Below are 26,334 nucleotides of genomic sequence, written 5' to 3' on the forward strand. Positions count from 1 at the left end.
TACTGATAACATGGCTATGTTCAGAGGAGATTGTATCTGTCAAAATTGATTTGTGTTTTTTTGAAGAGATGACCAAACATATTGATGAAGACAGGTCAGTGGATATTGCCTTTATGGACTATAGTAAGGTGTTATCTGTCTATTCTACTTATGCCTTTTATAATCTTATAAATCTCTCTTAGATCTTCCCTCAGCCTCCATTACTCCAGAACAATGAACCCAAGTTTGTCTTACCTCTCCTTGCAGTCTAATTCATTCCATATCCTGGTAAAAACCCTCTCCAAAGCCACAACATCCTCCCTATAATGGGGTGACCAGAACTTAATGCAATACTCTAGATGTGGCCTAACTAGAGTCTAGATGTAAGTTCTTGACTAATAAGGGCAAGCATGTCATGTGCCCCTCAAACCTATCAATCAGTGTGGCTACTTTCAGGGAGCTGCAGACTTGGACCGCAACGAGGGCAGTGCACATACTTCTGTCTACATTAGCAGTGTTCAGGTCAAGGGCTAGTTCTTAGGAGTGAACATCACCAATAGCCTGTCCTGGTCACATGGATGCTATGCCAAGGAAGCTCACTAATGCCTCTTCTTTCTCAGCAGGCCAAAGAAATTTGGCACGTCCCTGTCAACCTTTACCAATTTTTATCAATGCACCCAAGAAAGCATCCTATCAGGATGCAAAAAGGCAACCCAGGACCACAAGAAACTGCAGAGAGATGTGGACACAACTCAGCACATCATGGAAACTGATGTCTTCCCACCCCCCTCCCATCACCCCCACAGATTCTGTCTACACCTTTCAATGCCTCAGTAAAGCAGGCAACTTAATCACTCCAGACATTCTGTCTTTCTCTCTCCAAATGGGCAGAAGATCTAAAACCCTGAAAGCATGTACACCAGGCACAAGGTTAGCATCTGTCCTGCTGTTATAAGGCTAATGAATGGTTCCCTGATTAGGTAAGGTGGACTCTTAACCTCACAATCTACCTCATTTTAATCTTGCACTTAATGTTCACCTGCACTGTACTTTCTCTGTAGCTGTTTCACTCTATTTTGCAGTTAGTTATTATCTTACCTTGTACTATCTCAATTCACTGTGTAATGATTGGATCTTTATGAACAGAGTATAAGACAGGTATTTCACTGTACCTCAGTTCATGTGACAGTAATAAATCAATTCCAAATCCACACTTGTCATGAACAGTATACAGTCACTTTACGTTTGTTCTCCCGAAGTGCAGCACCTCACTCTCTTTGCCATTTCTTTATCCATATCTGCTACTGATCTAAAACCCATTTGCATTTTCAAATACAGTACTGTGCTAAAGTCTTGGGCACATAAGTATAACTAGGGTGCCTAAAACTTTTGCGCAGTACTGTGTATTGGGAAACAGTGGTAACTGGAAAGACATATTCAGATCCTGCATAGCGCTGATTGGTTACAACATGATTTTTCCTTTTACACTGATGTTCTTGACATGATTTCCTGCTACCTGCTTCATGAGAGGAAGCTTAAGAAAAGGCAGTCAAATCTTGATGCCTACTTGAAGAAGGAGCTAAAGTTAGAGGTGGACCCACAGTCTGATCCCTCCTCTAAGATGTAACCATCACTGCTTCCCTCTGCTGCTGCTCCACTGATGTACAGGTTCGGCCTTTTTGTGTGTTTATTACTTCACAAATTACTGTGTATACATAAAATCATATCATTTATCTCAGGTTTGACTTTTTTTTAAAATTAGGCATACATGTCCATTTACATAATGTTATAATGACCCTGCATACTGCTTCACCTTCGCATTCCCAGTTTTAAGCGGGGTCTGAGTGTATATGGTACACCCTTAGGCACTATAGTTATATGTCAAAGACTGTTGCACAGTACCGTAGATAATTTACATATCACAAACAGTAGAGGTCCCAGCATAGATCCCTATGGAACACTGCTAATTATAGACCTCCAGCTGGAATAATTCCTATCAACCACTCCCTTCTGTCTTCTATGGCAAGCCAGTTTTTAATCCATGTAGATAATTCATTGTGGATCCCATGAGGCTTAATCTTCCAGATGAGCTTCCCATCAGGGACCTTATCAAATGCCTTAGTAAAATCTATGTAGATTGCAACTACAGCTCTACCTTCACTAGAAGGGCCACACCAGTTCAAGGTGTTTTCTCCCTATAAACCAGGGTGCTCTGGTCTCCTCCCATAGTCCGATAACATACCAGTTGGTAGGTTAATTGGTCATTTAAAATTGTCCTGTGTTGAGGCTGGGATTAAAAAAATCCGGGGATTGCTTGGCGGCATGGCTGGAAAGGCCTATTCCGTGTTGCATTTCAATAAATAAATAAATTTGTTAAATGGGCTTCCCTTCGTTTATTTGGGACACTATCCACTTAATTGGAGCAGCAGACTGTTGCTGAATAAATTATGACTAGTGTCAGTCATTTGTACTTGCGCGGCTGTTAGACACTACACCATGCTTGGAGCGATCAGTTTTTAATAGTGTAAGTTGCATGTGTTTGTATTCAAAAGGCATTGATTTTTGTGACTGATAGCTGGTAGAAACAAGCAGTAGGACATTTTAGAACTGTTTTGTTTATGGCGGTTTCAGGCATTCAGGCTTGGAGATAGAGTGAAAATGAAATGTTTTCTCTACTTCAGCAAGTTAGGGAATTTGAAGGTATCAGCAATCATCTTGAACATTATAATGAAAATGAAGATTTGGAGGATGCAATTGTTTAAAGCATTATGCGAAGGCAGTGCATTATCTGCACTGGGTGTCTACACTGATTTTGTTCATTTATAATCAATCAAAAGAACACGGCAAATGGTTTCCTCCATTGATAACTACTGGGAACTAATACAGTTTTATAGTGTTGTAGAGGTATTGGCAGTGTTCTAATTTGTTCTGTATTTCATTTAAATACATAAATTGTGACCCATTTGAAAGGTTATTTGTCTTTTTTTTATACTTTTCAACTATTTCCATGAAACTTTGGCTAATTGGAGGAGCCACTTAATTGGGCCAAAATGTACTGCTCCCAATGTGTTCCTATTAAGCAAAATATTATACATACTTCCCTCATGAAAGAGTAGTAGAAGTAGAAACTTTAAGTACCTTAAAAAGAAGTCCACCCTTTGGCTTTCAAGAAGTTATCTAGTTATTAAGTATATAGATTATTGATAACCAGTCCGTAAAAAGTTACTGATGGGGGGGAGGGGGGGCAGATTGAGCTTATAATTGTATCAGCCATGATCTTATTGAGTGTTGGAGCAAACTTGAAGAGCTCTGTGATCTACTGCTGCAGATTATTCATATGTTCTCAAGATCTTTGAGTGAGCAGGGTCCCGATCAGGACAGAGCAATGATTGCACCATTTGCTTACAAAATCCAAGCTGGTAATTGTTGCCCAGGCATAGAAACGTGGAGAGATGCATCAGGGAAGTGGGCTCTTTGTCCCATTGATTCAGTGTTGATTGTGAAGCTTCTGTTTGCACTCTCAATTTATTCTCCTTGTATTTCCATCAAATGCTTCCACTTGCCTGCTAGAGACTGCTTGCAGTGTTTAATTAACCTACCAAATCTTAAGTCACAGAGATCTTGCAAACTCCACACAACGCACCAGTGGTCAGGATTGGATCTAAACCATTGTATGAGGCAGCAGCTCCACTAATTGTACTACTGTGTCACTGGCAATCAGTTTCATTAGCAAAGTGAAGGAAGTTGTCAATGTTGCAACCAAATGCCAGTTATTCACTGGTGCCAATCTGGGTTTTCTTTGGGCCACACAGGATGATACGTACAGTCTAAACACTGAACTGCCAGGTATAGAAACATACAGCCCAAAGGCTAGTAAAAGGGCTTAGTATAGATGGCTGTTTGATGGGCCCTGTGAATATGGTTCCTGTTTCTGTGCTGTATAACCTAATATTCACGAGATTGGAAAAATACTCTGAACTCCTCAGTTGTATCATCTTCCTGGTCGCTTGAGTTGGCACAAGATTATCACTAGCTTTTAAAATGATTCTGCAATATTAATGAGTACCTAAAACAAATTAATTTACTTTAATCAATAATTTCATTAGGTTATTAATTAAGAATGACGAGAGAGCAGGCACAGATATGAAAACAGTGCTCTCAGATCTGAGGAAGCACTATACTTTTCACCTTGTAAGAGTTCATGACCAAAATATAACTGAACAGATGTGCATAAATTGTGTGGCATTTGTTAACTTTAAGTAATGATTTGAAAAAGGGTTCAAATAAAAAAGTAGTTGACTTCTTACTCTAATGTTTAAATGTATTTAGGTTATACTTGTGGCTCAGATAATGTATTTGAACATTTCTGGAATTTGTTGCTGGAATATTAAGTGAATTTATAAACTTTTCCCCTCATGGCTGCCTAGTCTGTGAAGATTGCTATTGTGGCTAAGTTTTGTCTTTTTGAGATGTATACGTGTGTTCCTGAGGATGTGGGCTGAGTGTGGACAATATACTTCACAGTAGATCTTAGATACAAAAAGGGAGAAACCATGCAAGCTTCATTTTCCTTTTGGTTTAAAGCAATAAAATCAGATATCTTATAGTAACCTGATGAGTGCAAACTTCTCATCCCTAAGTTGCAAAGTTGTGGGTTTAAATTGCACTTTACACATTGCACTTCTAGGCTGATGCTCTGGGGCCTTACCTGATGAGCGATTGCTCCATCAGAGGTAGATTTTTCTGATGTGCCATGAAGACATAGGTTCTTAAACTTTTCTCATGTACCTCTGCTTGGTATTCTTGTTGGCTAGGTTGTAGGGGAAGATGCATACTCTGTATGTAAGTCTGTGGCTGTTCTTCTGGGTGGGATGTGTAGTGAGGATGGCAGATGTTGGGATAGGACTGCTGGGGAGAGTAAATGTTTAGGTACAAGTCGGATGGTCATTGTGGTGAGATCAGGTGGTGTCATTGCATGAGATTTGCATTAAAGCACTAAAATGGTTGGGAGCAAAACTTGGACAGCTTGTTTACCCAGAGAGAAGTAGATTAATATGACAATTTATATCCATTAAATCTTCTGACCTTTGGATATTAATGATTACTTTCCACAGTTTGAAGAGCAGGACCATCTGTGATAACCTGACCTAAATTTACAGCACTGCAGTATGATCCTGAATGATGTTGTCTCTAATGGGCAGAGTTAGAGAGCAGGTAGCATATTTGCTGACTCCATTGTTACTTTGATATCTGTGGAACAACCTTGCTTGATGGAGCACTCAAAGACCTTCCTTTAGATTATAGAGTGGTGCAGAAAAGTATTTGATTGTCAACAATGTGATGTTTAGTGAACTAGATATTTTATGAAAGATGAAATTGTTTAATAGGAACAGTGAGAACAGATGTGAATCAATTGAAAAAGAGAAAGCTCCCAATTCAAGACGTCCAGGAACATACAGTTGACAGATACCAAGAGTCCAGCTCAACTGAAAGCATGGAGAAGCATAGAAGATGCAGGAGTGAAATTAAAAAAAAGACAGGGAAAAATGTATAAAATCAAGGAAGACCCCAAGAGAATATGTCACAATATATGAGTGGAAAGATGATTAGAAAGGAAAGTGTTGGTCTCAGTGGAAACATAAACAGCAACCTGAAAATGGAGGCAGAAGGCATGAAAGTGTTTGCCTTTGGCTTCATTGAAGAGGGAATGATTGAAGACTTTGACCTTAAGGAGAAAGAATATGAAGCCTTAGAAATGATATGTGGGGTTGGGTGGTGAGGAGGACATATTGTAAGACATCTAGCATCTTTAGGTGTGGATAAATCACCAAAATACACTTTTTAAAAGAGATGGATCAGCCCTTGCTATGTTTCTCCTTTACTGTTTGGCTACTAGAACAGAGATGTGATTTTCAAAATAGCTAGTTCAAAGTAACTACAGGTCAGTCTCTGACAGTGGCAGTGAGGAAATTGATGAACAGATTTCTGAGGTGCAAATCAACATTTGGAGGCATGGGAGAGATGACAAGGATTTAAGGCAAGGTTAAGTTTGGCTGAATTTTGAGAAGATACAAGCTATGTCAATAAGTCAGGGTAATTGAAGATGGATATAAAAAAGCATTGTCACAATTCCCACAAGGCAAATTGATCAGGAAAGTAAAAGCCCCTGGAGCTTATGGGTTAAGGGACAAGTAAAATAAAAAAATTAGCACATTACTAGAAAGCAAAAGGTGACATTGAAAGTTTTATGAATGGAGGGCTGTAAATGAAGGTTCATATTACTTTACTTTGTCAAAATGTAGGGGTCGCAATTAAAAAATATGCCAATGTTATCAAATTAAATAACAAAATTGCCAATGATGGAGGAAGTCTTGGGTGAAAGGAAGATGCCCGAGGACAAGTTAAATGAACACAAGTGTTGAATAGAATTCGGCCTGAAAGATTATGAGGTAGTACAATTGGGGAGGGCAGCTAAGGCAAGAGAAAAATAGTGAGGTTTAAGGAGTAGAGTAATCTTGGAATAACTGGTAGGTAAGATGACAGGATACTTATCTTTTTTTTAAACTGAGGAATAAAATATGAAAGGTCTTGCTAGAAATTAATACCACATTGTTAATCCACAGCTAGAGCAGTGTGCACAGTTCTGTTCACTACACTGTAGGAAGGATGTGATACTACCGAAGAGACTGTAGGTTAGTTCTTTGAGCATTTTGCCAGAGTTGGAGAAACATAGTTGAGAGAATATCAAGGCTGGGGTTGTTTTCTTCGGAACAAAAGAGTAAGAATTTATGATGGCAGATTAAATAGAAATGATCTGTTGAGCAGCAGAGATGGTGATGGGGTATTGATTTACAGGAAGTTGGCAGAAGGTTGAGAAGTTTTGGCTTAGAGCATGATGCTAGCTAGGTGGCAAGTGGATGGAGATCTGTTTGGCTCTGTACTCTGGGTGTCTGTCCCTCTGTGTTATAGCGTGGAACATCTCAGCCCAATGATGCTAACTTGCATCACATTTTATCTTGAGTTTCAGCTTATTTTTCTTTATTTCAGCATACATTCATGTTTAAATTAATAGCAATTTTGTCTACAGTGGTTAATTAGTCCATTGGCTGATTGGCCAGCCACTTATTTGGCACACTATGCTACTTAATTGAGACAGGAGATTGTTGTGAACAGTTTCTAACTATTGGCAGTTGCATGAACTTGTGTGGCCATTAAACACTACACTCTAAACAGTTTTTAAGTAGCGTCAGTTGTGTGTGCTTTTGTTCAAAAAGCAGTGATTTTTGTCACTGGTAGTTGGCTAGAAAGAAGACAGTTTAGAATTGTTTTGCTCACTGCGGTTTCAAGCATTCAGGCTTGGAGGTGCAGAAATGCTGGTAGTGAAAATTAAATGATTTCACTACTTAAAATGAATTAGGAACGATGAAGAATTTGAAGGTATTGGCAATCATCTTGAATGGTGCAATGAAAATGAAGATTTGGAGGATACAATTACTGAAAACATTATATAAAGGCAGTCCATTATCTGCACTAGGTGGCCTACATTAATTTTGTTCATTCACAGTCAGTCAAAAGAAGCTGGCAGCATGTTGGCCATCCGTCGCTTCTAATGACGATGGTGACACCTGTGTGGGAGAGCTTTTAAAGTGGAAAAGCTTTTGCACAGGGACAGTTCCACTCTTCTTGGAAGTCTGGGTCCAAGGGTACGAGTAGTCTTCACAAACTTGGGTCTTCCTTGGTTGCAGTGGATAACTGTGACTTCTGTGCCATATCATGTCCTTCACTCTCCACAAAATGTTGCAGAGCAGCTGCCTTGGCTGTTGGATTTCATTGTTGTTCTCATCCATTTAGTATGCAGGAGCTGACTTTGCAACCTAGGTCAGGCATATCCCTATTTCACTGGGGTATGAGGCTTGATGGCTGTCCTCGTCTAGTTTAGCCCACCTTTTGAACCAGCGTACCAGGTGTGATTACTGTCATAGAAACATAGAAAATAGGTGCAGGAGTAGGCCATTCGGCCCTTTGAGCCTGCACTGCCATTCAGTATGATCATGGCTGATCATCCAACTCAGAACTCAAGGCCTTGTACAACTGCAGTAGAACCTTCCTGCTCCTGTACTCAAATCCTTTTGCTATGAATGCCGTAATACCATTTGCCTTTTTCACCGCCTGCTGTACCTGCATGCCCACCTTCAATGACTGGTGTACAATGACACCCAGATCTCGTTGCATCTCCCCTTTTCCTAATCGGCCACCGTTCAGATAATAATCTGTTTTCCTGTTCTTGCAACCAGAGTGGATAACCTCACATTTATCCACATTAAATTGCATCTGCCATGAATTTGCCCACTCACCTAACCTATCCAAGTCACCCTGCATCCTCTTAGCATCCTCCTCACAGCTAACACCGCCACCCAGCTTCGTGTCATCCGCAAACTTGGAGATGCTGCATTTAATTCCCTCGTCTAAATCACTAATATATATTGTAAACAACTGGGGTCCCAGCACTGAGCCTTGCGGTACCCCACTAGTCACTGCCTGCCATTCTGTCACATACAAACAGCTACTTGGAGCCACAGGTGAAAGCTGAGTGTCTGGTGGAGACCAATGGTGAATGAGCTGCTTCAGAATGGACACGACAAGCCCCTTCATCAGAGGTGCTGTCCCTCCTTGAATACCCCATACATAGCAGTGCATATAATGAATTCCTCCATTGATAACTATTAAGAACTAATGCAGAGTTTTCTAGCACTGTAGTAGTATTGGTAGTATTTCAATTTGTTCTATATTTCATTTAAATACATAATTTGTTACTCAGTTAAATTATAGTTTATCCTTTTATACCTTTTTAACAATTTCCATGAAACTTCGGCTAATTTTGGTAGTTACTTAATTAGGTCAAAATGTACTGGTCCCGATGTGTCCCAATTAACTAGAATCCACTGTACTTAGAAACATAGAAAACCTACAGCACAATACAGGCCCTTTGGCCCACAATGCTGTGCCAAACATGTACTTACTTTAGAAATTACCTAGGGTTATCCTTAGCCCTCTATTTTTCTAAGCTCCATGTACCTATCCAGGAGTCTCTTAAAAGACCCTATCTTATTCTGTGCACTCACCACTTCCTGCGCTTTAAAAAAAACACAAACAAACTTACCTCTGACATCTCCCCTGTACCGACTTCCAAGCGCCTTAAATCTGTGCCCTCTTGTGTTAGCCATTTCAGTACTGAGAAAAAGTCTCTGGCTATCCACACAATCAATGCCTCTCATCATCTTATACAACTCTATCAGGTCACCTCTTGTCTGCCATTCCAAGGAGAAAAGGCCAAGTTCACTTAATCTATTCTCATAAGGCATGCTTCCCAATCCAGGCAACATCTTTGTAAATCTCCTCTGCATCCTTTCTATAGTTTCCACATCCTTCCTGTAGTGAGGTGACCAGAACTGAGCACAGTACTCCCAAGTGGGTCTGACCAGGGTCCGATATAGCTGTAACATTACTTCTGGGCTCTTAAAGTCAATCCCACGGTTGATGAAGGCCAATGCACTGAATGCCTTCTTAACCACAGAATAAATCTCCGCAGCAGGTTTGAGTGTTCTATGAACTCGGACCCCAAGGTCCCTCTGATCCTCCACACTGCCAAGAGTCTTACCATTAATACTATATTCTGCCATCATATTTGACACAAAATGAACCACCTCACACTTATCTGGGTTGAACTCCATCTGCCACTTCTCAGCCCAGTTTTGCATCCTATCGATGTCCCTCTGTAACATCTGACAGCTCTCCACACTATCCACAACATCCCCAACCTTTGTGTCATCAGCAAATTTACTAACCCATCCCTCCACTTCCTCATCCAGGTTATTTATAAAAATCACGAAGAAAAGGGGTCCCAGAACAGATCCCTGAGGCACACCACCAACCTCCATGCAGAATATAACCCGTCTACAACCACTCTTTGCCTTCTGTGGGCAAGCCAGTTCTGGATCCACAAAGTAAGGTCCCCTTGGATCCCATGCCCCCTTACTTTCTCAATAAGCCTTGCATGGGGCACCTTATCAAATGCCTTGCTGAACTCTATATACACTACATCTACTGCTCTACCTTCATTAACGTGTTTAAATTTAATCAGGCTTGTAAGGCATGACCTGCCTTTGACAAAGCCATGCTGACTATTCCTAATCATGCCTCTCCAAATGTTCATAAATCCTGCCTCTCAAGATCTTTTCCATCAACTTACCAACCACTGAAGTATTTAAATTTATGATTTTTAATACATTTTGTAAAATATTTGTTCACTTTTCATATAACTGATAATTAGGATGTGTGGAAAACAAGAAAAATCCCTGGCAGCTTGTTCTGTTGGGGAGCTAACAGGGGCCTTTGTGGGCAGGGACTTGAGTTTGCACCCTGTTGTTGAAGCTCTGCTACAGCCCACTGTGCCTTGTAGAAGGGCCATCTAGGATTTGCCTAAAGCCAGCCTACCGTGCTGTAAATTTCAATGACTCCATTCTCTACTACTTTGATTTTAAAAAGGAAGTTCTGCTTCATAATTATATAATTAACCTAGGTTTTTATTCCATACAGCTTTTTAGCTCTGATAGTTCCATGATCATCTGATGCAGCACAGGATAGTCTGTGGTAACAGGACAGTGTAGTTTTGTTCCCCAGTGTAGTTATTAGCTAGTTTTAGCTGTGGAGTTCAGAGCTGTAAAACTACTTTTGGCCTCTGGATTGGGGAAGCACAGGGAAATACTTAGAATTTCTGTTGAGCACTGGTGGGAATGCATTTTCTGTGGACAGATCTGACTGGGATATCCCTAGTGCTCAAATAGCCTGTCACTACTTGCTAGTCACTGGCCACATTACATCTGACTGTTCCAAAAGAACATTGAACTCTTCAGTCACTATCTTAATGAAGGAAACTATTCAGATAAGCTGTACAAAAATGCAAGGGTATAAAAGTGACCATGAAATGTTTGAGGTGCAAATATGTACATGAACTGTACTGTTCTATGGAGTGTAGAAAAGTAGAAAGAATCAGAATCCGGTTCATTATCACCGGCATGTGTTGTGAATTTTGTTAACTTAGCAGCAACAGTTCACTGCAGAACATAATAATATAGAAAGAAGAAAAAAATAAGGAAATCGATTACTATATATATGTATATTAGATTAAAATAGGGCAAAAACAGAAATTATATGTATTTTTTTTAAAGTGAGGTAATATCATGGGTTCAATGTCCATTTAGGAATTGTTTGGTAGAGAGGAAGTAGCTGTTCCTGAATCGCTGAGTGTGTGCCTTCAGGCTTCAGTACCCCCTCCTTGATGGTAACAATGAGAAGAGGGTATGTCCTGAGTGATGGGGCTCCTTAATAATTGACATCTCCTTTCTGAGGCACCACTCCTTGAAGATGTCTTGGATACAACAGATGCTAGTACGCAAGATGGGGCTGACTAATTTTTACAACTTTCTGTAGCTTCTTTTGGTCCAAGAAATAAAGCATAGGTAAATTGATACCTATTAACGGGCAATACAACTGTTTTTCCCAAACAAGTTCTGGTTATTTTGCACTTGTTTTTTTTTTACCATGTCTTGTTATGGTCAATGCATGGAGTGTATTTTGTCCTGAATTGGTTTTGACTGTTTTCTCTTTCTTTACTCCAGATGCACTGAAGGAGCCGGATGGCTGCGTAAGCTCTGAGGTAGTTCCTCAATTTCTCTGTTTCATCAGTGGACATCGGTACTGTAGAGCCGAGGGGATCGTTCAAGTTGTTCCTGTGTTCATGGTGATAGGAGTCTTGTGACACTTATACCGTGGGGCTAGAAAGTTTGTGAACCCTGTATTTCTATTTTTGCATAAATCTGACCTAAAACGTAATCAGATCTTCACATTAGTCATTAAGCAAGATAAGGGAACCCAGTTAAATAAATAACACAAAGTATTATACTTGTTCATTTATTTATTGAGAAAAATGATCTAATTTTGTACGTATTTGTTGGAGAAAGTATGTGAGATGGGTTAGGAAGTTTGCAGACAATATAAAGGTTGGTGATGTTATGGATAGTGTAGAAGACTGGCAAAGGATGCAGCAGGATATAGATCAGTTGCAAATAATGAGTAAAGAAATGGTTGATGGAACTTCACCCAGTCAAATATGAATTGTTGCACTTTGGGAGATCAAATCTAAAGAGGTGTAAGGGTCTTGCCATTACCCAGTGTTGAAGTGCAGAGGGATCTTCAGGATCTAAGCCCATAACTCTACCAAAGTGGCGACTTGGTTTGATAGTGATGAAGAAGGCATATAGCATTAGTCGAGTAATTGCATTCAAGGGTCAGGAAGTTAGGTTGTAGATTTAGAAGACTTGTTTGTTTGCATTTTTGCTATTGCTTTCATTTCAGGTCACTGTTATAGGAAGGATATTGAGGCTTTAGAGAGGGTTTAGAGGAGATTTACCAGGATGCTTCCTGGATTAGAGGGCATCTACTATAAGGAGAGGTTGGATAAACTTGGGTTGTTTACCTGATTGAGGCTTATAAGATAAGGAGAGGCATAGATAGAATAGACAGCCACTGTCTTTTTCCCAGTGTTGAAATGTCTAATATGAGAGGGCATGCATTTAAGGGGAGAGCTGTAAGTTCAAAGAAATGTGTGGGACAAGTTTTTTTTTAATACAGAGTGTTGGTGCAGGTGGAGGAAAATACGATAGAGGTGTTCAAGAACCTCTGACAGGCATTTGATAAAATGGTTTGGTACAACATTGTGGGTGACATGCCTGTTCCTGTGCTGTATTGTTCTATGCCCTCTGGGTGAATTAAAGATTCCATCGATTTACTTCAAGAGTTGGGATTGAGCCTTCAATTGTTCCATTAAAACACACATTGTATATATTGACCATTGGTAATGTTGTTTGCAGATCACTGATGTGTTAGTTAGATACTGCACTGACTAATGAAGTAGCAGTGACCAAATATTGAAAAAGAATACTTAATGGTCTGAAAAGTCTGCTATCAAGATGTAGAAGTCTGTGTAAATATGTTTTGATAAAAGTCCCACTCACGTAAGACACAGGAGCAGAAATATGCCATTCAGCACATCAAGTCTGCTCCGCCATTCCATCATGGCTAATTTATTATCTTTTTTAACCCTATTCTCTTGCCTATTCCTCATAACCTTTGACACCCTTATTAATCAACCTTCACTTTAAATATGCCAGTGAATTGACCTCCACAGCAATCTGCAATGAATTCCACACTCTGGCTGAAGAAATTCCTCCTCATCCTTATTCTAAAGGGGCACCCTTCTATTCTGAGGCTGTGCCCTCTGGTCCTAGACTCCCCCACTTATAGAAACAACTTCTCCATATCCACTCTATCTTTCAATATTTGATACGTTTCAATGAGATTTCTCTCCAGCCTCTCCCCCCCCCCCCCCCCATTCTTTTAAACTCCAGTGATTACAGGCCCAGAGCAATCAAACGTTCCTCATGCATTAACCCTTTAATTTCTGGCATCATTCTTGTGAACCTTCTCTTGGACCCTCTCCAATGCCAGCACATCTTCATTTAGATAAGAGGCCCAATATAATCACAATATTCCAAGTGCGGTCTGATCAATGCCTTATAACGCCTCAGGATTACATCTTTGCTTTTATGTTAGTCCTCTTGAAATGAATGCTAATATTGAATTTACCTTCCTTACTACTGACTCAACCTGCAAGTTAATCTTTAAGGAATCCTGTATAAGGACTCCCAAGTTTCTTTGCTTCTCTGATTTCTGAACTTGCTCGCTGTTTAGTAAATGGTCTACACTTTTAATCCTTCTACTAGAGTGCATGATCATTCACTTCCCTGCACTATATTCCATCTGCCATTTCTTTGCTCATTCTCCTAATCTAATGCTGCAAACTTCCTGCTTCCACAACACTACCTGCTCCTTCACATATCTTTATATTGTCCACAAAGCCATCAATTCTGTCATCCAAGTCATTTACATATAATGGGGAGAAGTAGCAGTTTCAACACCCACCCCGGTGGATCACCACTAGTCACCGGCAGCCAATCCTTTATTGCTTCCTGCCAGTCATCCAATCTTCTGTCCTTGCTAAAGTCTTTCCTGTTATGCCATAGGGTCTTATCTTGATTAGCAGCCTTATGTGCAGCATCTTGTCAAAGGCCTTCTGAAAATCCAAGTAAACAACATCCCCTGACTTTCCTTTGTCTATCCTGCATGTTATTTCCCCAAAAGAATTTCAACAGATTTGTCTGGCAAGACTTCTCATGCTGATTTTGGCCTATTTTATCATGTGCCTCCAAGTACCCTGAAACGTCATCCTTAATAACGGACTCCAACATCTTCCCAACCACTGGAGTTAGGCTAACTGGCCTATGATTTCCTTTATTTTGCCTCCATCCCTTCATAAAGAGTGAAGTGACATTTGCAATTTCTTTTTGACCCATTGTAGAATCTAATGATTCTTGAAAGATCACTGCTAATGTCTCTACAGTCTCTTCAGCTACCTCTTGTAGAATCCTGGGGTGTAGTCCATCTGGTCCATGTGATTTATCTACATGTAGTCTCTTTGGCTTCCCAAGCACATTCACTTTAGTAATAGCAACCACATTCACTAAAGCCCCCTGACACTCTTGAATGTCTGGCATTCTGCTAGTGTCTTCCACAGTGAAGTCTGACAGAAAATACCTGCTGAGTGTGTCTGCTATTTCTTGGTCCTCATTACTACCTCTAGAGCATCATTTTCCTGTGGTTGATATCCATTTTTCCCTCTTTTACTCTTTATATATCTGAAAAAAAACTTGGTAACCTTTTTTTGCATTATTGGATTGCCTACTTTCATATTTAACCTTTTTTCACCTTATTGCTTTTAATGCATCTAAATTAATAATACAAAATGAATTAATCTAAGGAATCTATAAAGGAAAGCTAAAAAGTAAAATTCTAATGCTAAACTGCAGGTGACGGAGTTTTTATGTGATGTCATATCTTCTTGCCCAGTTATTGCAAAAATTTGAAACTATTAAAACACTGCTTTTGATAAATGTATTTATTTCTCATTGTCTGTCACAGGTTGGGATGCCAATCAGTGGGGATCTTTCTGCATTAGTCCAGCAGTTTGTGGAGGAGAAAATTCAGACCACAATGGTATGTATGTATGGTTGCATAATGGGAAGCAAGTAGTGGACTTTGCAATTGTTGGGATATTGCCACAGAAGGAGGCAGTCTGGCTTATCACATTTGTCAGCTTTTTGAAAGAACTATGACTCGGTTTCACTTTCCACATAACCATACCGATTTTTCTTTCTTTATTCATTTTGCAAATTACTGTTGAATCTGTTTCCATTGACCTTTCCACATTATCACAACTTGCTCGAGTGTCCGTGACTTTTTTTGCCATTTAGCTAAAATTGGTGTTTAGTGCTTAATGATCCTCTTGTCAGTGGAAACATTATTTCTTTGATCACAGTTGCTCTTCAAGGCTTATCATTCAATCAGGTGTTGAGGTTTTCTGGTCTCTGACCTGGAGCATTGACTCTTTAACTACTTTGGTATTTGTCAGATGAAGGTTATTAGTGCATTGCTGTGCTTTTGTTGTATATTAATGTATAGTTGTTTTCTTTGGTTTCTGAATAGTAAAGAATAAATCTTATATTACTGGCTGTTATACTGTGGGCAGTGATGAAAGGTTGTCACGAGCTATATAGAAAATGAATTTGATCCATTCTGATACTTGGGTGCATTCTGAATCTAGGAAATATTACTTTCAGTAGGCTTGGTGATATTTTTTCCCACCAGTATTTAATTTTTTTTTTGCTTGACAGTAAAATCTATATTAAAATGAGAGGGAAAAGGATCATGTGTATTCACTCTTGAACACCTATGGGAATGTTTCTTGATAACATTAGTCAATGATAATAAACCTGATTCTGATGGAAAGATTTTTTTCTGGGTTTATTTTCTGAAATAAATGGCTTGAAAGGGTGGTAAAGCTACCTGTAGCTTTTAAAAGGGTCTCGATGAATATTCAAAATGGAAATATCTGCAGGACTATGAGGAAAGAGCAGGGCAACTGGATACCATTTTCCTCTCAAATGTTAGCTAAGTATAGCCACAAGTGTGACCTGTGCTGTGTGATTTTATGATTTGAATAAACTGCGCACTTTATATTGGTAACATTGAAAGAATATCTAGAACAAAACATCCAAACCATTCCTGACCTATTGGGGAAAAGGTTTTGGTTTTAACTCATCTGGTTGGTTAAATTTCCAGTTCCTGATTGGCTGTGGTTATTGCACAGTAAGAAGTGCACCCTCAAAACAGTGGAGAAAATGAACCCGGCCTGTTCACATGATAGAAGTGAATACCAAGTCCCCCTCTTAGATACCACTATCGATATTTGTCAGTTGAGTGAAGTGCCAGATACCGGAACAGTTCTCCATGACCTAGAGGGTTACATTATAAAAGTGTGGACCTTGACAGAAAAGTCAAAATTGACATGGTTAATAAAAATGCTCCATGAAAATGATCCCAACATTTGAATACGTCATCTGATGTTAAGGGAGGCAGAGTAAAGTATAAATTGACTGGAATTGAAAGCATTTATCTATGAGGAAATGGAGAGAATTTGGTCACTTGGGAGGGGAAGGTTGTCTAATGAACTACAGTACAGAGGTAGGAAAATGATTCTGCAGACAAGTATATTAATATTACTTTTAAATATTTCCTCCAGCTGACAGGAATGATGATTGGAGCACTTGTTGCTATTCTTCTGGTTGTAATCATCATATTTTTCATCTACAGAAGAATGAAGCAGTCGAGTAAGTACATTTTTGAATAGCGAGTTAACTGAATCAGTTGATGTACTAACATGTTCTGCTCATCTAAAACCCAGCCGCCTTCAACTAATTTTAACCATGTTTATAGAGTAAAAACCTCCGATTATCAAAGACAAGATTTCTGTTGAACCAGTAAACTGTTATTAATTTTCTTCCTTACAGGAGACGATGACTCAATGCACTGTATTTGCAGGCAGATCTACCACATGCCATCATGTGACAGAGCATCAGTAGTTAGACGATGCTCATGCTTCACACCATCATGTTAGGGCTAGGAGTGTACCCTGAGCTTATGAACAGGAAATCTGCAATTTGTGAGGAATAATAAAGATCAGTGAACAACCCCTCCTTTATTGCCTAGGCATTGTTTCTTTATTGCAGTAAATATGGTTCAAGTTTGCTTAGAAATTTATAGTTAGTGTTATATGTGGAAAGCCAGTTCCTTTCCTCCCTGCCTTGATTTCACTACCCTGCTTTATTCTCCCCTATTTTTGATACTTTGGGTAGAGAAGCAAAGGCTCTAAGAACATCCACAGTTATTTGGTAACAGTAGATCGACAAGGTAGAACAGCAAGTCCAAAATAGTCACCCACCTACAGGTAGAATATGAAGTGCAGCAGTCCAGAGCTGCTGGTAGTCTTTGTTGGAGCTTAGATCCTGGACTAAACTGACAAAGGGTCTTAGACCATTCCTCTCCTTAGATGCTGCTTAATTCGCAGAGTTCCTCCAGAACTTTGTGCAGGTGTGCGCGCGTGTGTGTGTATGTGTATGTGTGTATACGTGCATGTTGCTTGACATTTCTAACACCTGCAGTATCTCTTGTGTTTATGAATCTCGTGAAATAATATTATAGTTATGAAGCAAATACACGCCCTCTCCCTTCAAATAAAAAGGAGTGATTAATCATCCAGGATTCAACTGATAAGATTACTGAAAAGCAAAGGTTCAAAGGGGAGATGAAGTAAGGGATAAAATGAAAATGGATGATGGGAAATAGCCCTTAATTACATTGTAGTCAAAGATTAGAGAAAAGAGCTTTGTATTGAAAGCAATAGTGAAAGTTCATAAGTGTAATTTCCAACTTTTTAGTGTGCACACTCATGCAAGTGCTGTACAGAAAGCAGTAGCAAGTTATATGTATCATGGTTCCTGCTGGCTAGTGACCTTTTACTCTCTTGTTTCCCATTTCTATGTCGCCCCTAGCAATATAGAGGATATTTGAAACAAGCATAGGCATGGCAAAATTGTTGGATATTTTTCTGTGCTTTGTGAGATTTGAGAAAGCTGATAAGGGAAAAAGCCTGCAGGTACAAAGGAAATATAAATTGATTAGAATTGAAGAGATTCTTCTGATTTAGACAAATTCTGCCTTCAAATGGATTCAAATTATTTAGGAATAGGTAGGTATTACTTACAATCCTTTGGTTTATTGAAATTGGCGATGGAATCATTGTGAGAGTATGCACGTTAAAACCTCAACCACTATAAACAGGAAGGGGTTAAACCAGGTCAAGTGGATTTAAGTAACCAAGATTAATCAGGAATTCAATCAGCAGCTTACTAGACTAATGTCTAGAATGGGCAGCTTGCCTTACAAAGAAAGGTTGTGTAGGTTACAAGGGAAGAATAGGAGTGGACTTGATTGAAATGTAAAAAATCCTGAGAGATATTGACAGGGTGGATGTGGAAGGATGTTTCCTCTGTGGACCTCTTCTTCGAAGGGCAGTGGAAGCAGAGTCATTTGGCTATTTTTTTTAAAGTCAGGTGGACATGTACTTGTGCTAGGTGCAGCTGAGAATGAGGAGTCAGGTTATAATTGGATCTGTCTTGATCTTATGAAATGGCTAGCAGGCTTGAAGGGCAGGGAGTCCTACTACAGCTAATTCATATGTGTATGTTCATATGATTTTCTTTGTGTAGTATACAGAGAAAGCAGTGTATAGAAAATGTAAATTTTCTGCCATTGCCATGTATTGGGAAGGATGACCAAAAATATGGCCAGTGATAAATTTTAAGCTGTTTAAGATAAGATGATGGAATTGTTAAGTGAGGCAGTTCCAGCGCTTACAGTGCCTTGGACAAAGTATTCAGGCCCCACAATTATTTTCACATTTTGCTGTCTGATTTTCTAAATTTAAGATATATTGAAGTAAGATTTTTGAGCTGATCATTCATCATCAAACCAAAAGAAAAGTTCCAAAACTGCTCAACAATTAACTAAAAATTAAAAACCAAAATTGTGAGGCTGAAAAAGTATTCATCAACCGTTGTAATCACTACGCTAACTTTCCTCAGGTGCAATATATTGTACTATTTCTTTACCAACTCAACCAATTCGCTGATGTAGAAAATTGGAGGATCACCTGTTTTCAATGAATCCGTAAGATTAAATACCCATTCTCTCTGTAAGGTCCAACAGTATGGTAGATTTTCAACAAACCAAACCAAAATGGAGATAAAAGAGCATTCAAGACAAGTCAGGGAAATGATAATGGAGAAGCACAAATTTGGGGAAGGATACAAGACCATCTCAAAGGCATTGAACATACCTTGCAGCTCAGTGCAGTCCTTTGTGAAAAAGTGGAACAATTTCAAACGAGATTGGAGGCGATACCAGATGTACAGCAACTCTGGCAGGGTCTGCAAGACATTACTTCCTACAAAGCAAAACCCAACAATATGAATGGTAGCGATGCTTCACTACCAGATGAACTTAATGCCTTCAATGCATGCTTTGAAAGTGAGAACACAACTGTAGCTGTGAAAATCCCTGCTGTAGCTGATGACCCTGTGATCTTTGTCTCAAAGGCCGATGTTTGACTGTCTTTAAAGAGAGTGAACCCTCGCAAGGCAGAAGGTCCCGATGGAGTACTTGGTAAGGCTCTGAAAACCTGTGCTGACCAACTAGCAGGAGTATTCAAAGACATTTTCAACCTCTCACTGCTGTGGAGAGAAATTCCCACTTGCTTCAAAAAGGCAACAATTATACCAGTGCCTGAGAAGACATAATGTGGGCTGCCATAATGACTACCGCCCGGTGGCACTAACATCAACAGTAATAAATGCTTTGAGAGGTTGGTTATGACTAGACTGAACTCCTGCCTCAACAAGGACCTGGACCCATTGCAATTTGCCTATTGCCACAATAGGTCAACGGCAGACGCAATCTCAATGTCCCTCCACACGGCTTTAGACCTAGACACCACAAACACCTACGTCAGGATGCTGTTCATTGATGATAGCTCAGCATTTAATACCATCATTCCCACAATCCTGATTGAGAAGTTGCAGAACCTGGGCCTCTGTACCTCCCTCTGCAATTGGATCCTCGACTTCCTAACTGGAAGACCACAGTCTGTGCGGATTGGTGAAAACTTCTATAGTTGTACCATGGAGAACATTCTGACAGGCTGCTCAGGAAGGACTACTGCAAAGAATTGAAAGAAGCTGCAGAAGATTGTAAATCTAGTCAGCTCCATCTTGGGCACTAGCCTACAAAGTACCCAGGACATCTTTAGGGAACGGTGTCTTAGAAAGGCAATGTCTATTATTAAGTATCTCCAGCACCCAGGGCATGCCCTTTCTCACTGTTACCATCAGGTAGGAGGTACAGAAGCCTGAAGGCACACACTCAGCGATTCAGGGATAGCTTCTTCCCCTCTGCCATCCGATACTAAATGGACATTGAACCCGTGAACACTACCTCACTTTTTTAATATACAGTATTTCTGTTTTTGCACATTTTAAAAATTTATTCGATACACATAATTGATTTACTTGTTTATTATTATTTTTTTGTCTCTCTGCTAGATTATATATTGCATTGAACTGCTGCTGCTAAGTTAACAAATTTCACTTCACATGCTGATGATAAATCTGATTCTGAAAAAATATGAAATCACAACCACACTGCCTAGGTCAGGCTGCCCCTCTGAACTTAGTCACCGGGGAAGAATGGCACTTGTAAGAGAGGCTACTGTGATGCCTCCAGACACTCTGAGCTGCAGAAGTCAGTGGCTACAACTGGAGATGAAGTTCATGGCTCCACGATCTGTAAGGCCTTGCACAAAAAGGCTATTTATGGAAGGGTGGCTTATAAAAAATTCTATCCTTGCTTGCAAAAACTTTGCAAGGTATCACTTACAAGATGCTGCAAAAAAGGTCTTGTGGTCAGATTTCCTTGGCATCTGAGAAAATTGAGACAAGTGATGTGATGTGCTTTACAGTAGCATCCACGTAACTAGAACAGAACAAGTTGCTGGTTACTCTTTCTATCCTATTTTATACACCTGTCTTCATATTTCTACCTCTGAATCATCAGTTCATTCAACAATGTGATACTGCGCATCAGTCAGCTAACTCCATCCCGACTGTGAAGTATGGTGGAGGTAGCATCATGCTCTGGAGATGCTTTTCAGCAGCAGGGACTGGAAATCTGGTCAGGATTGATGGGAAGGTGAATGCTGCTAAATGCAGAGAGATTCTGGATAAAAACCTGCCAGCCTTGTCGGAAAGCTTAAACTGGGGAAGAAGTTTGTCTTTGAGCAGGACAACGACCAGAGTAACCACACTGCCAGAGTAACCATGGAGTGGCTTCAAATTAAGAAAATTGATGTTCTTGAGTTGCCCAGTTAGAGTGCTAGACCTAACCTGATCGAACATCTCTGGCAAGACGTCAAGATTGCTGTCCACCGCTGCTCTCCAATTAACCTGGCACAGCTTTGAGTAGTTTTGCAAGGAGTAATGGGCAAATCTTTCTCCATCACATTGTGCAAAACAAATAGACACTTATCCAAAAAGATAATAGCTGTAATAGCTGCAAGAAGTGGTTCAACTAAGTACTGAGTAAAGGAGGAAGAACACTTTTGAACTGCTTTTACTTCAGCTTTTGAATTTTTAGTTCCTCATGCTTTACATTTTTCCCTATTTTTGGGCTCTACTGTGGGGGGAAATGAGCATGTGATTCACAAATAAAAATTCTCAGTTAAATTAATCAGAATTTTTGGTTGTATTACTCATTTATGCAAACAAAGGGTTGAGGAAAAAATATTTCGACAAGACACTGTATTGAAGGTCCAGTCTTTGTGGAGTTGCAGGTGATGAGAAGGGAAGACGCAAAGTCTTAAAATAAAGATTTTTGTCATAAAATGGACTGCGCATGAGATTGCTAATGGGATGAAGGCATGGAACATGAAGAGAAAACTATTAAAGAAGCATGGAGTTGGGAATGTAACAGATTGACCTGTGTGGTTCTGGGCCATGTACCAGTTTTTAAATTTCTGTCTGTCCAATTTTCACCCTTCTGTTATCTCTTAATCTCAGCCTCTCGCATTCGAAAATAGATTTTTACTAAATCCTTAAATCAGCAAATGCAGTGAATATTGAAGTCACTTTATAATTATGAAATGGATTAAGTGGCTGGAATGTAGACTGTGGTAACCTAATGCACTAGTTGTATGTGAGAATGGCAGTACAACATAAATGTGGGTGGTAAGGAAATGAACAAATGAGATTTAGAATTCTAAGTACATTAGGTACTTTTAACTAGCTATCAGAGGCAAAAATAAACAGTTTAACAAATAAGGAATTTTGGGTTCAGGAGCTTTGGAACAAAGTAGCAAGGAATATCTGGAGTTGATAATCAGGTTGTTTTTGCCACATTAGATGAATTACTCATTTATAAAATTATCCCTATTGAATAACTTTGAACTAGGAAGGAGAGATACACCTGAGAACATTTGGTCATGCTGGTATTCTCTGGGATGGGGACTGAGCAATGAAAAGAGATTTATTTGTGCAGTATTGCTGGAAATGATGGCATTGAGGGGTTGATCTAATTTGAAAGATCTTAAGAGGAAATGAGTGAAAAATACACGAGTAAGAGAAATCTAGAAACAATTTGATCTTAGTTATTTTTGACAGAAAAAAAGGCTAGAAACTACAACTGACAAAGACCTTTTGGTGAAGTGACAAAGACCTTTCCTATGCTCTTTTAGCTTAAGATAGGAAGCCAGTTAAGCTGATGAAAAGGGAGGTAGTTATTTGAGGAGTGAGGGTAACAAGGACATGGAATAAGTGGCGGATCAACAATGTAGTTTGAATGATGGCCTCTGTTTGGAAAAGCTTGGTGAAAGTATTATGAGTTACCAGCTTTCTTAAGTTCATATTTCAGACTCTCTTCAGATTGCTGTTCAAGATAAATACAGCTGAATACAAAAGGATAGACAGCGAGACCCTAAAATTTCTGGATTCACATGTTTTACTTTCAGAGTCAAGGCCATAAATTCTGTTTTAAACGTGGTGTTATCTAGAAATCATATTTCGTAGTAGTAACAATAATTTTTTATTTTGCCTATTTTCCCATGGAGATACTGTAGTGGGATTGGTTTATTATTGTCACGTACTGGGATACAGTGGGAAAATCTTCAGGTTGTGTGCCATTCGAACAGATCATGCCATACATAAGTACATTGAGGTAGTAAGTTGAGCTGAGGCCTCCGTCGGTCAGAGTTGACCATGAAAATTGTGTCCTACTTGTCTAGATACGCAAGCCTGGACAGTACGATATAGAGAGCAAGCTGTTGCCCAAGTAGCAAGCTTCCCCTCTCTACACATCTGATGAACCCAAAGTAATGGTAGAGACCGATACAGTTTGGGACCAGTGGCATTGCGAGAGTTGCCAGTCAGCATTGCACTCAATGTAGGACTGCCTTAGGAACTCCAGCTCCAGATTTTTTCCCTCAGGGTTTGCTGCTGAAGCCTTCCCCAGCAAGGTAATCGAAATCAGAGTTTTTCTTCTAGATGAGCTGCCAACCACGGCTGACGAGCCGCATCTGTCTGAAGCGACTGGTTTTAAGGTGCCAGTAGCCTGACTTTGCCTCTTCTCCTGTCAGTAGAAAAAGTTCTGCAGTGCTTAATAGCTAATGCACATGTGAAAGCCAGGAACTGGACTTGGTTGTCAGAGGCTATTTGAGGCGAATGCCATTGAGTGCATTCTGTAGGTAGTGGAAGCTTGTCCCTATTACCACCCCCTGGCTATAACAACTTGAAGGAACCAAGGAAGTAAGTAAAATGGAATGAACAATATAGTGTTACAGTTACAGAGAAAGTACAGTGCAGGTAGGCAAATAAAATGCAATGGCCTGCATTTCAAGATTGGGAGATCGAGAGTTCAAGGGTTCGTCTTTTAGTGTATGAGAGTTTCATTCAAGGGTCTGGTAATATCCACATAGAATCTATCCTTGAGTCTGGTGCGATGTGCTCTCAGGCTTAAATATCTTTTTGTCCAATGGGTGAGGGAAGAAAAGAGAGTAACTGGGGTGGGTGGGGTCTTTGACTATGCTGGCTGCTTTCCACAGGCAGCAGGCAGTGTAGACAGTCAGTGGAGGACGGGCTGGTTTGCATGATGGACTGGGCTGTGTTCACAACTCTAATTTCTTGTGGTTTGTACAGAGCAGTTGCCATACCACTCTTCTATAAAAGTTGGTAAGTGTCATCGGGACTTACCAAATTTCCTTGGCATCTGAGAAAATTGAGACAAGTGATGTGCTTTACTGTAGCATCCACGTAACTAGAACAGAACAAGTTGCTGGTTACTCTTTCTATCCTATTTTATACACCTGTCTTCATATTTCTACCTCTGAATCATCAGTTCATTCAACTTTTTCATAGTTCATCTGTTGCTGAGATTCTCTTTAATCTTAACTTTTTCAATGCACAACCAGCTGACTTCCCAGGTTCAATCTTCTTAAAACTTGAGACAATCCAAATTCATTTCCCCAAAAGCCCATCTTCATAATTCCCAGTCATCTGTTGCCACTATTGGAGGGCATACCTTATGAGAATAGGTTGAGTGTACTTGGCCTTTTCTCCTTGGAGTGACGGAAGGTGAAAGGTGACCTGATAGAGGTGCATAAGATGATGAGGGGCATTGATCGTGTTGTTACGTACCCCGTAACTGGGTTAACAGACCAGCAGAAATGGAATGATACGTTGGAGTCTGATGGTACTGTAACTAAAGGTGTTTATTAGTAGACTAAAAAATACAGTATCAAAAATGCCAATATACATATAAAACAGGTTAGCAATAATAAAAATAGAAGTGTAGGAATAATAATCAGCAGAAAAAAAAACCAAGCTCTATCAAAGTCTAGGGGTAAATGAATTGTCATAAGAGAATATAAAGTTCAATTCAGTTTGTGCTGAGGTAGTTGTTGTGTTGCAATGTTGGAGAGAGAGAGAAAGAGCGTGCGAGAGATGAGCAGCTGCAGCAGGCAAACCTTCCGTTGTCGTCTTGTTCCATTGTACTGATGTGATCATTCGGTTATGACCCCTCCGTTCTCGGCTAGACCGTTCTTCCGTGGTGGGCTCGTCACTCTGGCATGAGTGGACACACACACAAGCCCCCACCGGCCCTGCCGTCACACTGAGAGCTTTATTGACCGATCTCCTGATTCGGTCCTCTAAGCCCCCACCTTCCTGTGGGTGCACAACACTCTTTCAGTGTCCACTGGTGTGTCTGGGGGTGTCTCCCCAGATCAGTCTTTTATCCCCACTGACGGGGTATCGGCCATCATTCAACTCAATATGTCCATGTCCATCAAACTAGGCCACTCCCTGCTGTCTCAGCAAGATTGTTATCGAGCAAAGAAGTGTCCTTGTAGCAAAAGGTAAATAATCAGTGAAGAAGCCATAATACATAAATCAGTCATCTCTCTCTCTCTCTTATCTGTAGCAGATGCCTCTACCTCTGTTCTTCATCTCTCTCTCTCTCTCTCTCTCTCTCTCTCTCTCTCTCTCATTAGCAGCATAGTTCTCGGGGTGGAGGGGGGTAGCTCTGGACCCCATTTCCATCTGGTTTGTTCAGCACACATAACAGTGTGGATAGTCAGAGACTTTTTCCCAAGGCTGAAATGGCTAACATGAGGGGGCATAGTTTTAAGGTGCCTGGAAATGGGGATGTTAGGGTAAGTTTGTGGTAGGTGCGTGGAACGCACTGCTGGTGGTGGAAGTGGATTCAATAGGGTCTTTTGAGAGCCTCTTAGATAGGTATATGGAACTTGGAAAAATAGAGGGCTATGTGCTATAGAAATTCTAGGCAGTCTCTGGAGTAGGTTACATGGTCAGTACAACATTGTGGGCTGAAGGGCCTGTAATGTGCTATAAATTTCTGTGTTCTATGTTAAATCACATATGAATAATGTCTTGATCTCCAAATTCTTACCTTTGTTTTTTGATCCCTCCATGGCCTCACTGTCTCCCTATTCCTTAATTTTGTGCCCTACAATCCAATCTTCTCTCCTCATGACCATATCTGAGTTTAGTTACACCCATTGCAAGCTGTGCCTTCAACTGCCAAGATCTTAAAGTCTTTAATTCCATCTCTAAATCTTCCTGTATGTCTTTTCTTTTTCTTTTAAGATGAAAATTTTGAAAAATTGCAGATGTAGTAAATCTGAAATGACAACATATTGGAAATACTTAGCGGATTAGG

At 40.0% G+C, this 26,334-nt stretch overlaps 1 protein-coding gene across 1 annotated transcript in view; it reads left to right on the forward strand.

Annotated features, from left to right (window-relative positions):
- Positions 1 to 26,334, forward strand: part of pnpla7b (patatin-like phospholipase domain containing 7b) — a 331,521-nt gene that overhangs the window by 7,872 nt on the left and 297,315 nt on the right. The window contains exons 2-4 of the mRNA XM_073052200.1: positions 11,658 to 11,695; positions 15,076 to 15,150; positions 16,736 to 16,823. Of these exons, the coding sequence (XP_072908301.1) occupies positions 11,658 to 11,695; positions 15,076 to 15,150; positions 16,736 to 16,823 (201 nt within the window). The remainder of the gene's footprint in view (positions 1 to 11,657; positions 11,696 to 15,075; positions 15,151 to 16,735; positions 16,824 to 26,334) is intronic.

This window comes from Hemitrygon akajei, chromosome 7 (genome assembly GCF_048418815.1).
Source record: "Hemitrygon akajei chromosome 7, sHemAka1.3, whole genome shotgun sequence".
Classification (NCBI taxonomy): domain Eukaryota; kingdom Metazoa; phylum Chordata; class Chondrichthyes; order Myliobatiformes; family Dasyatidae; genus Hemitrygon; species Hemitrygon akajei.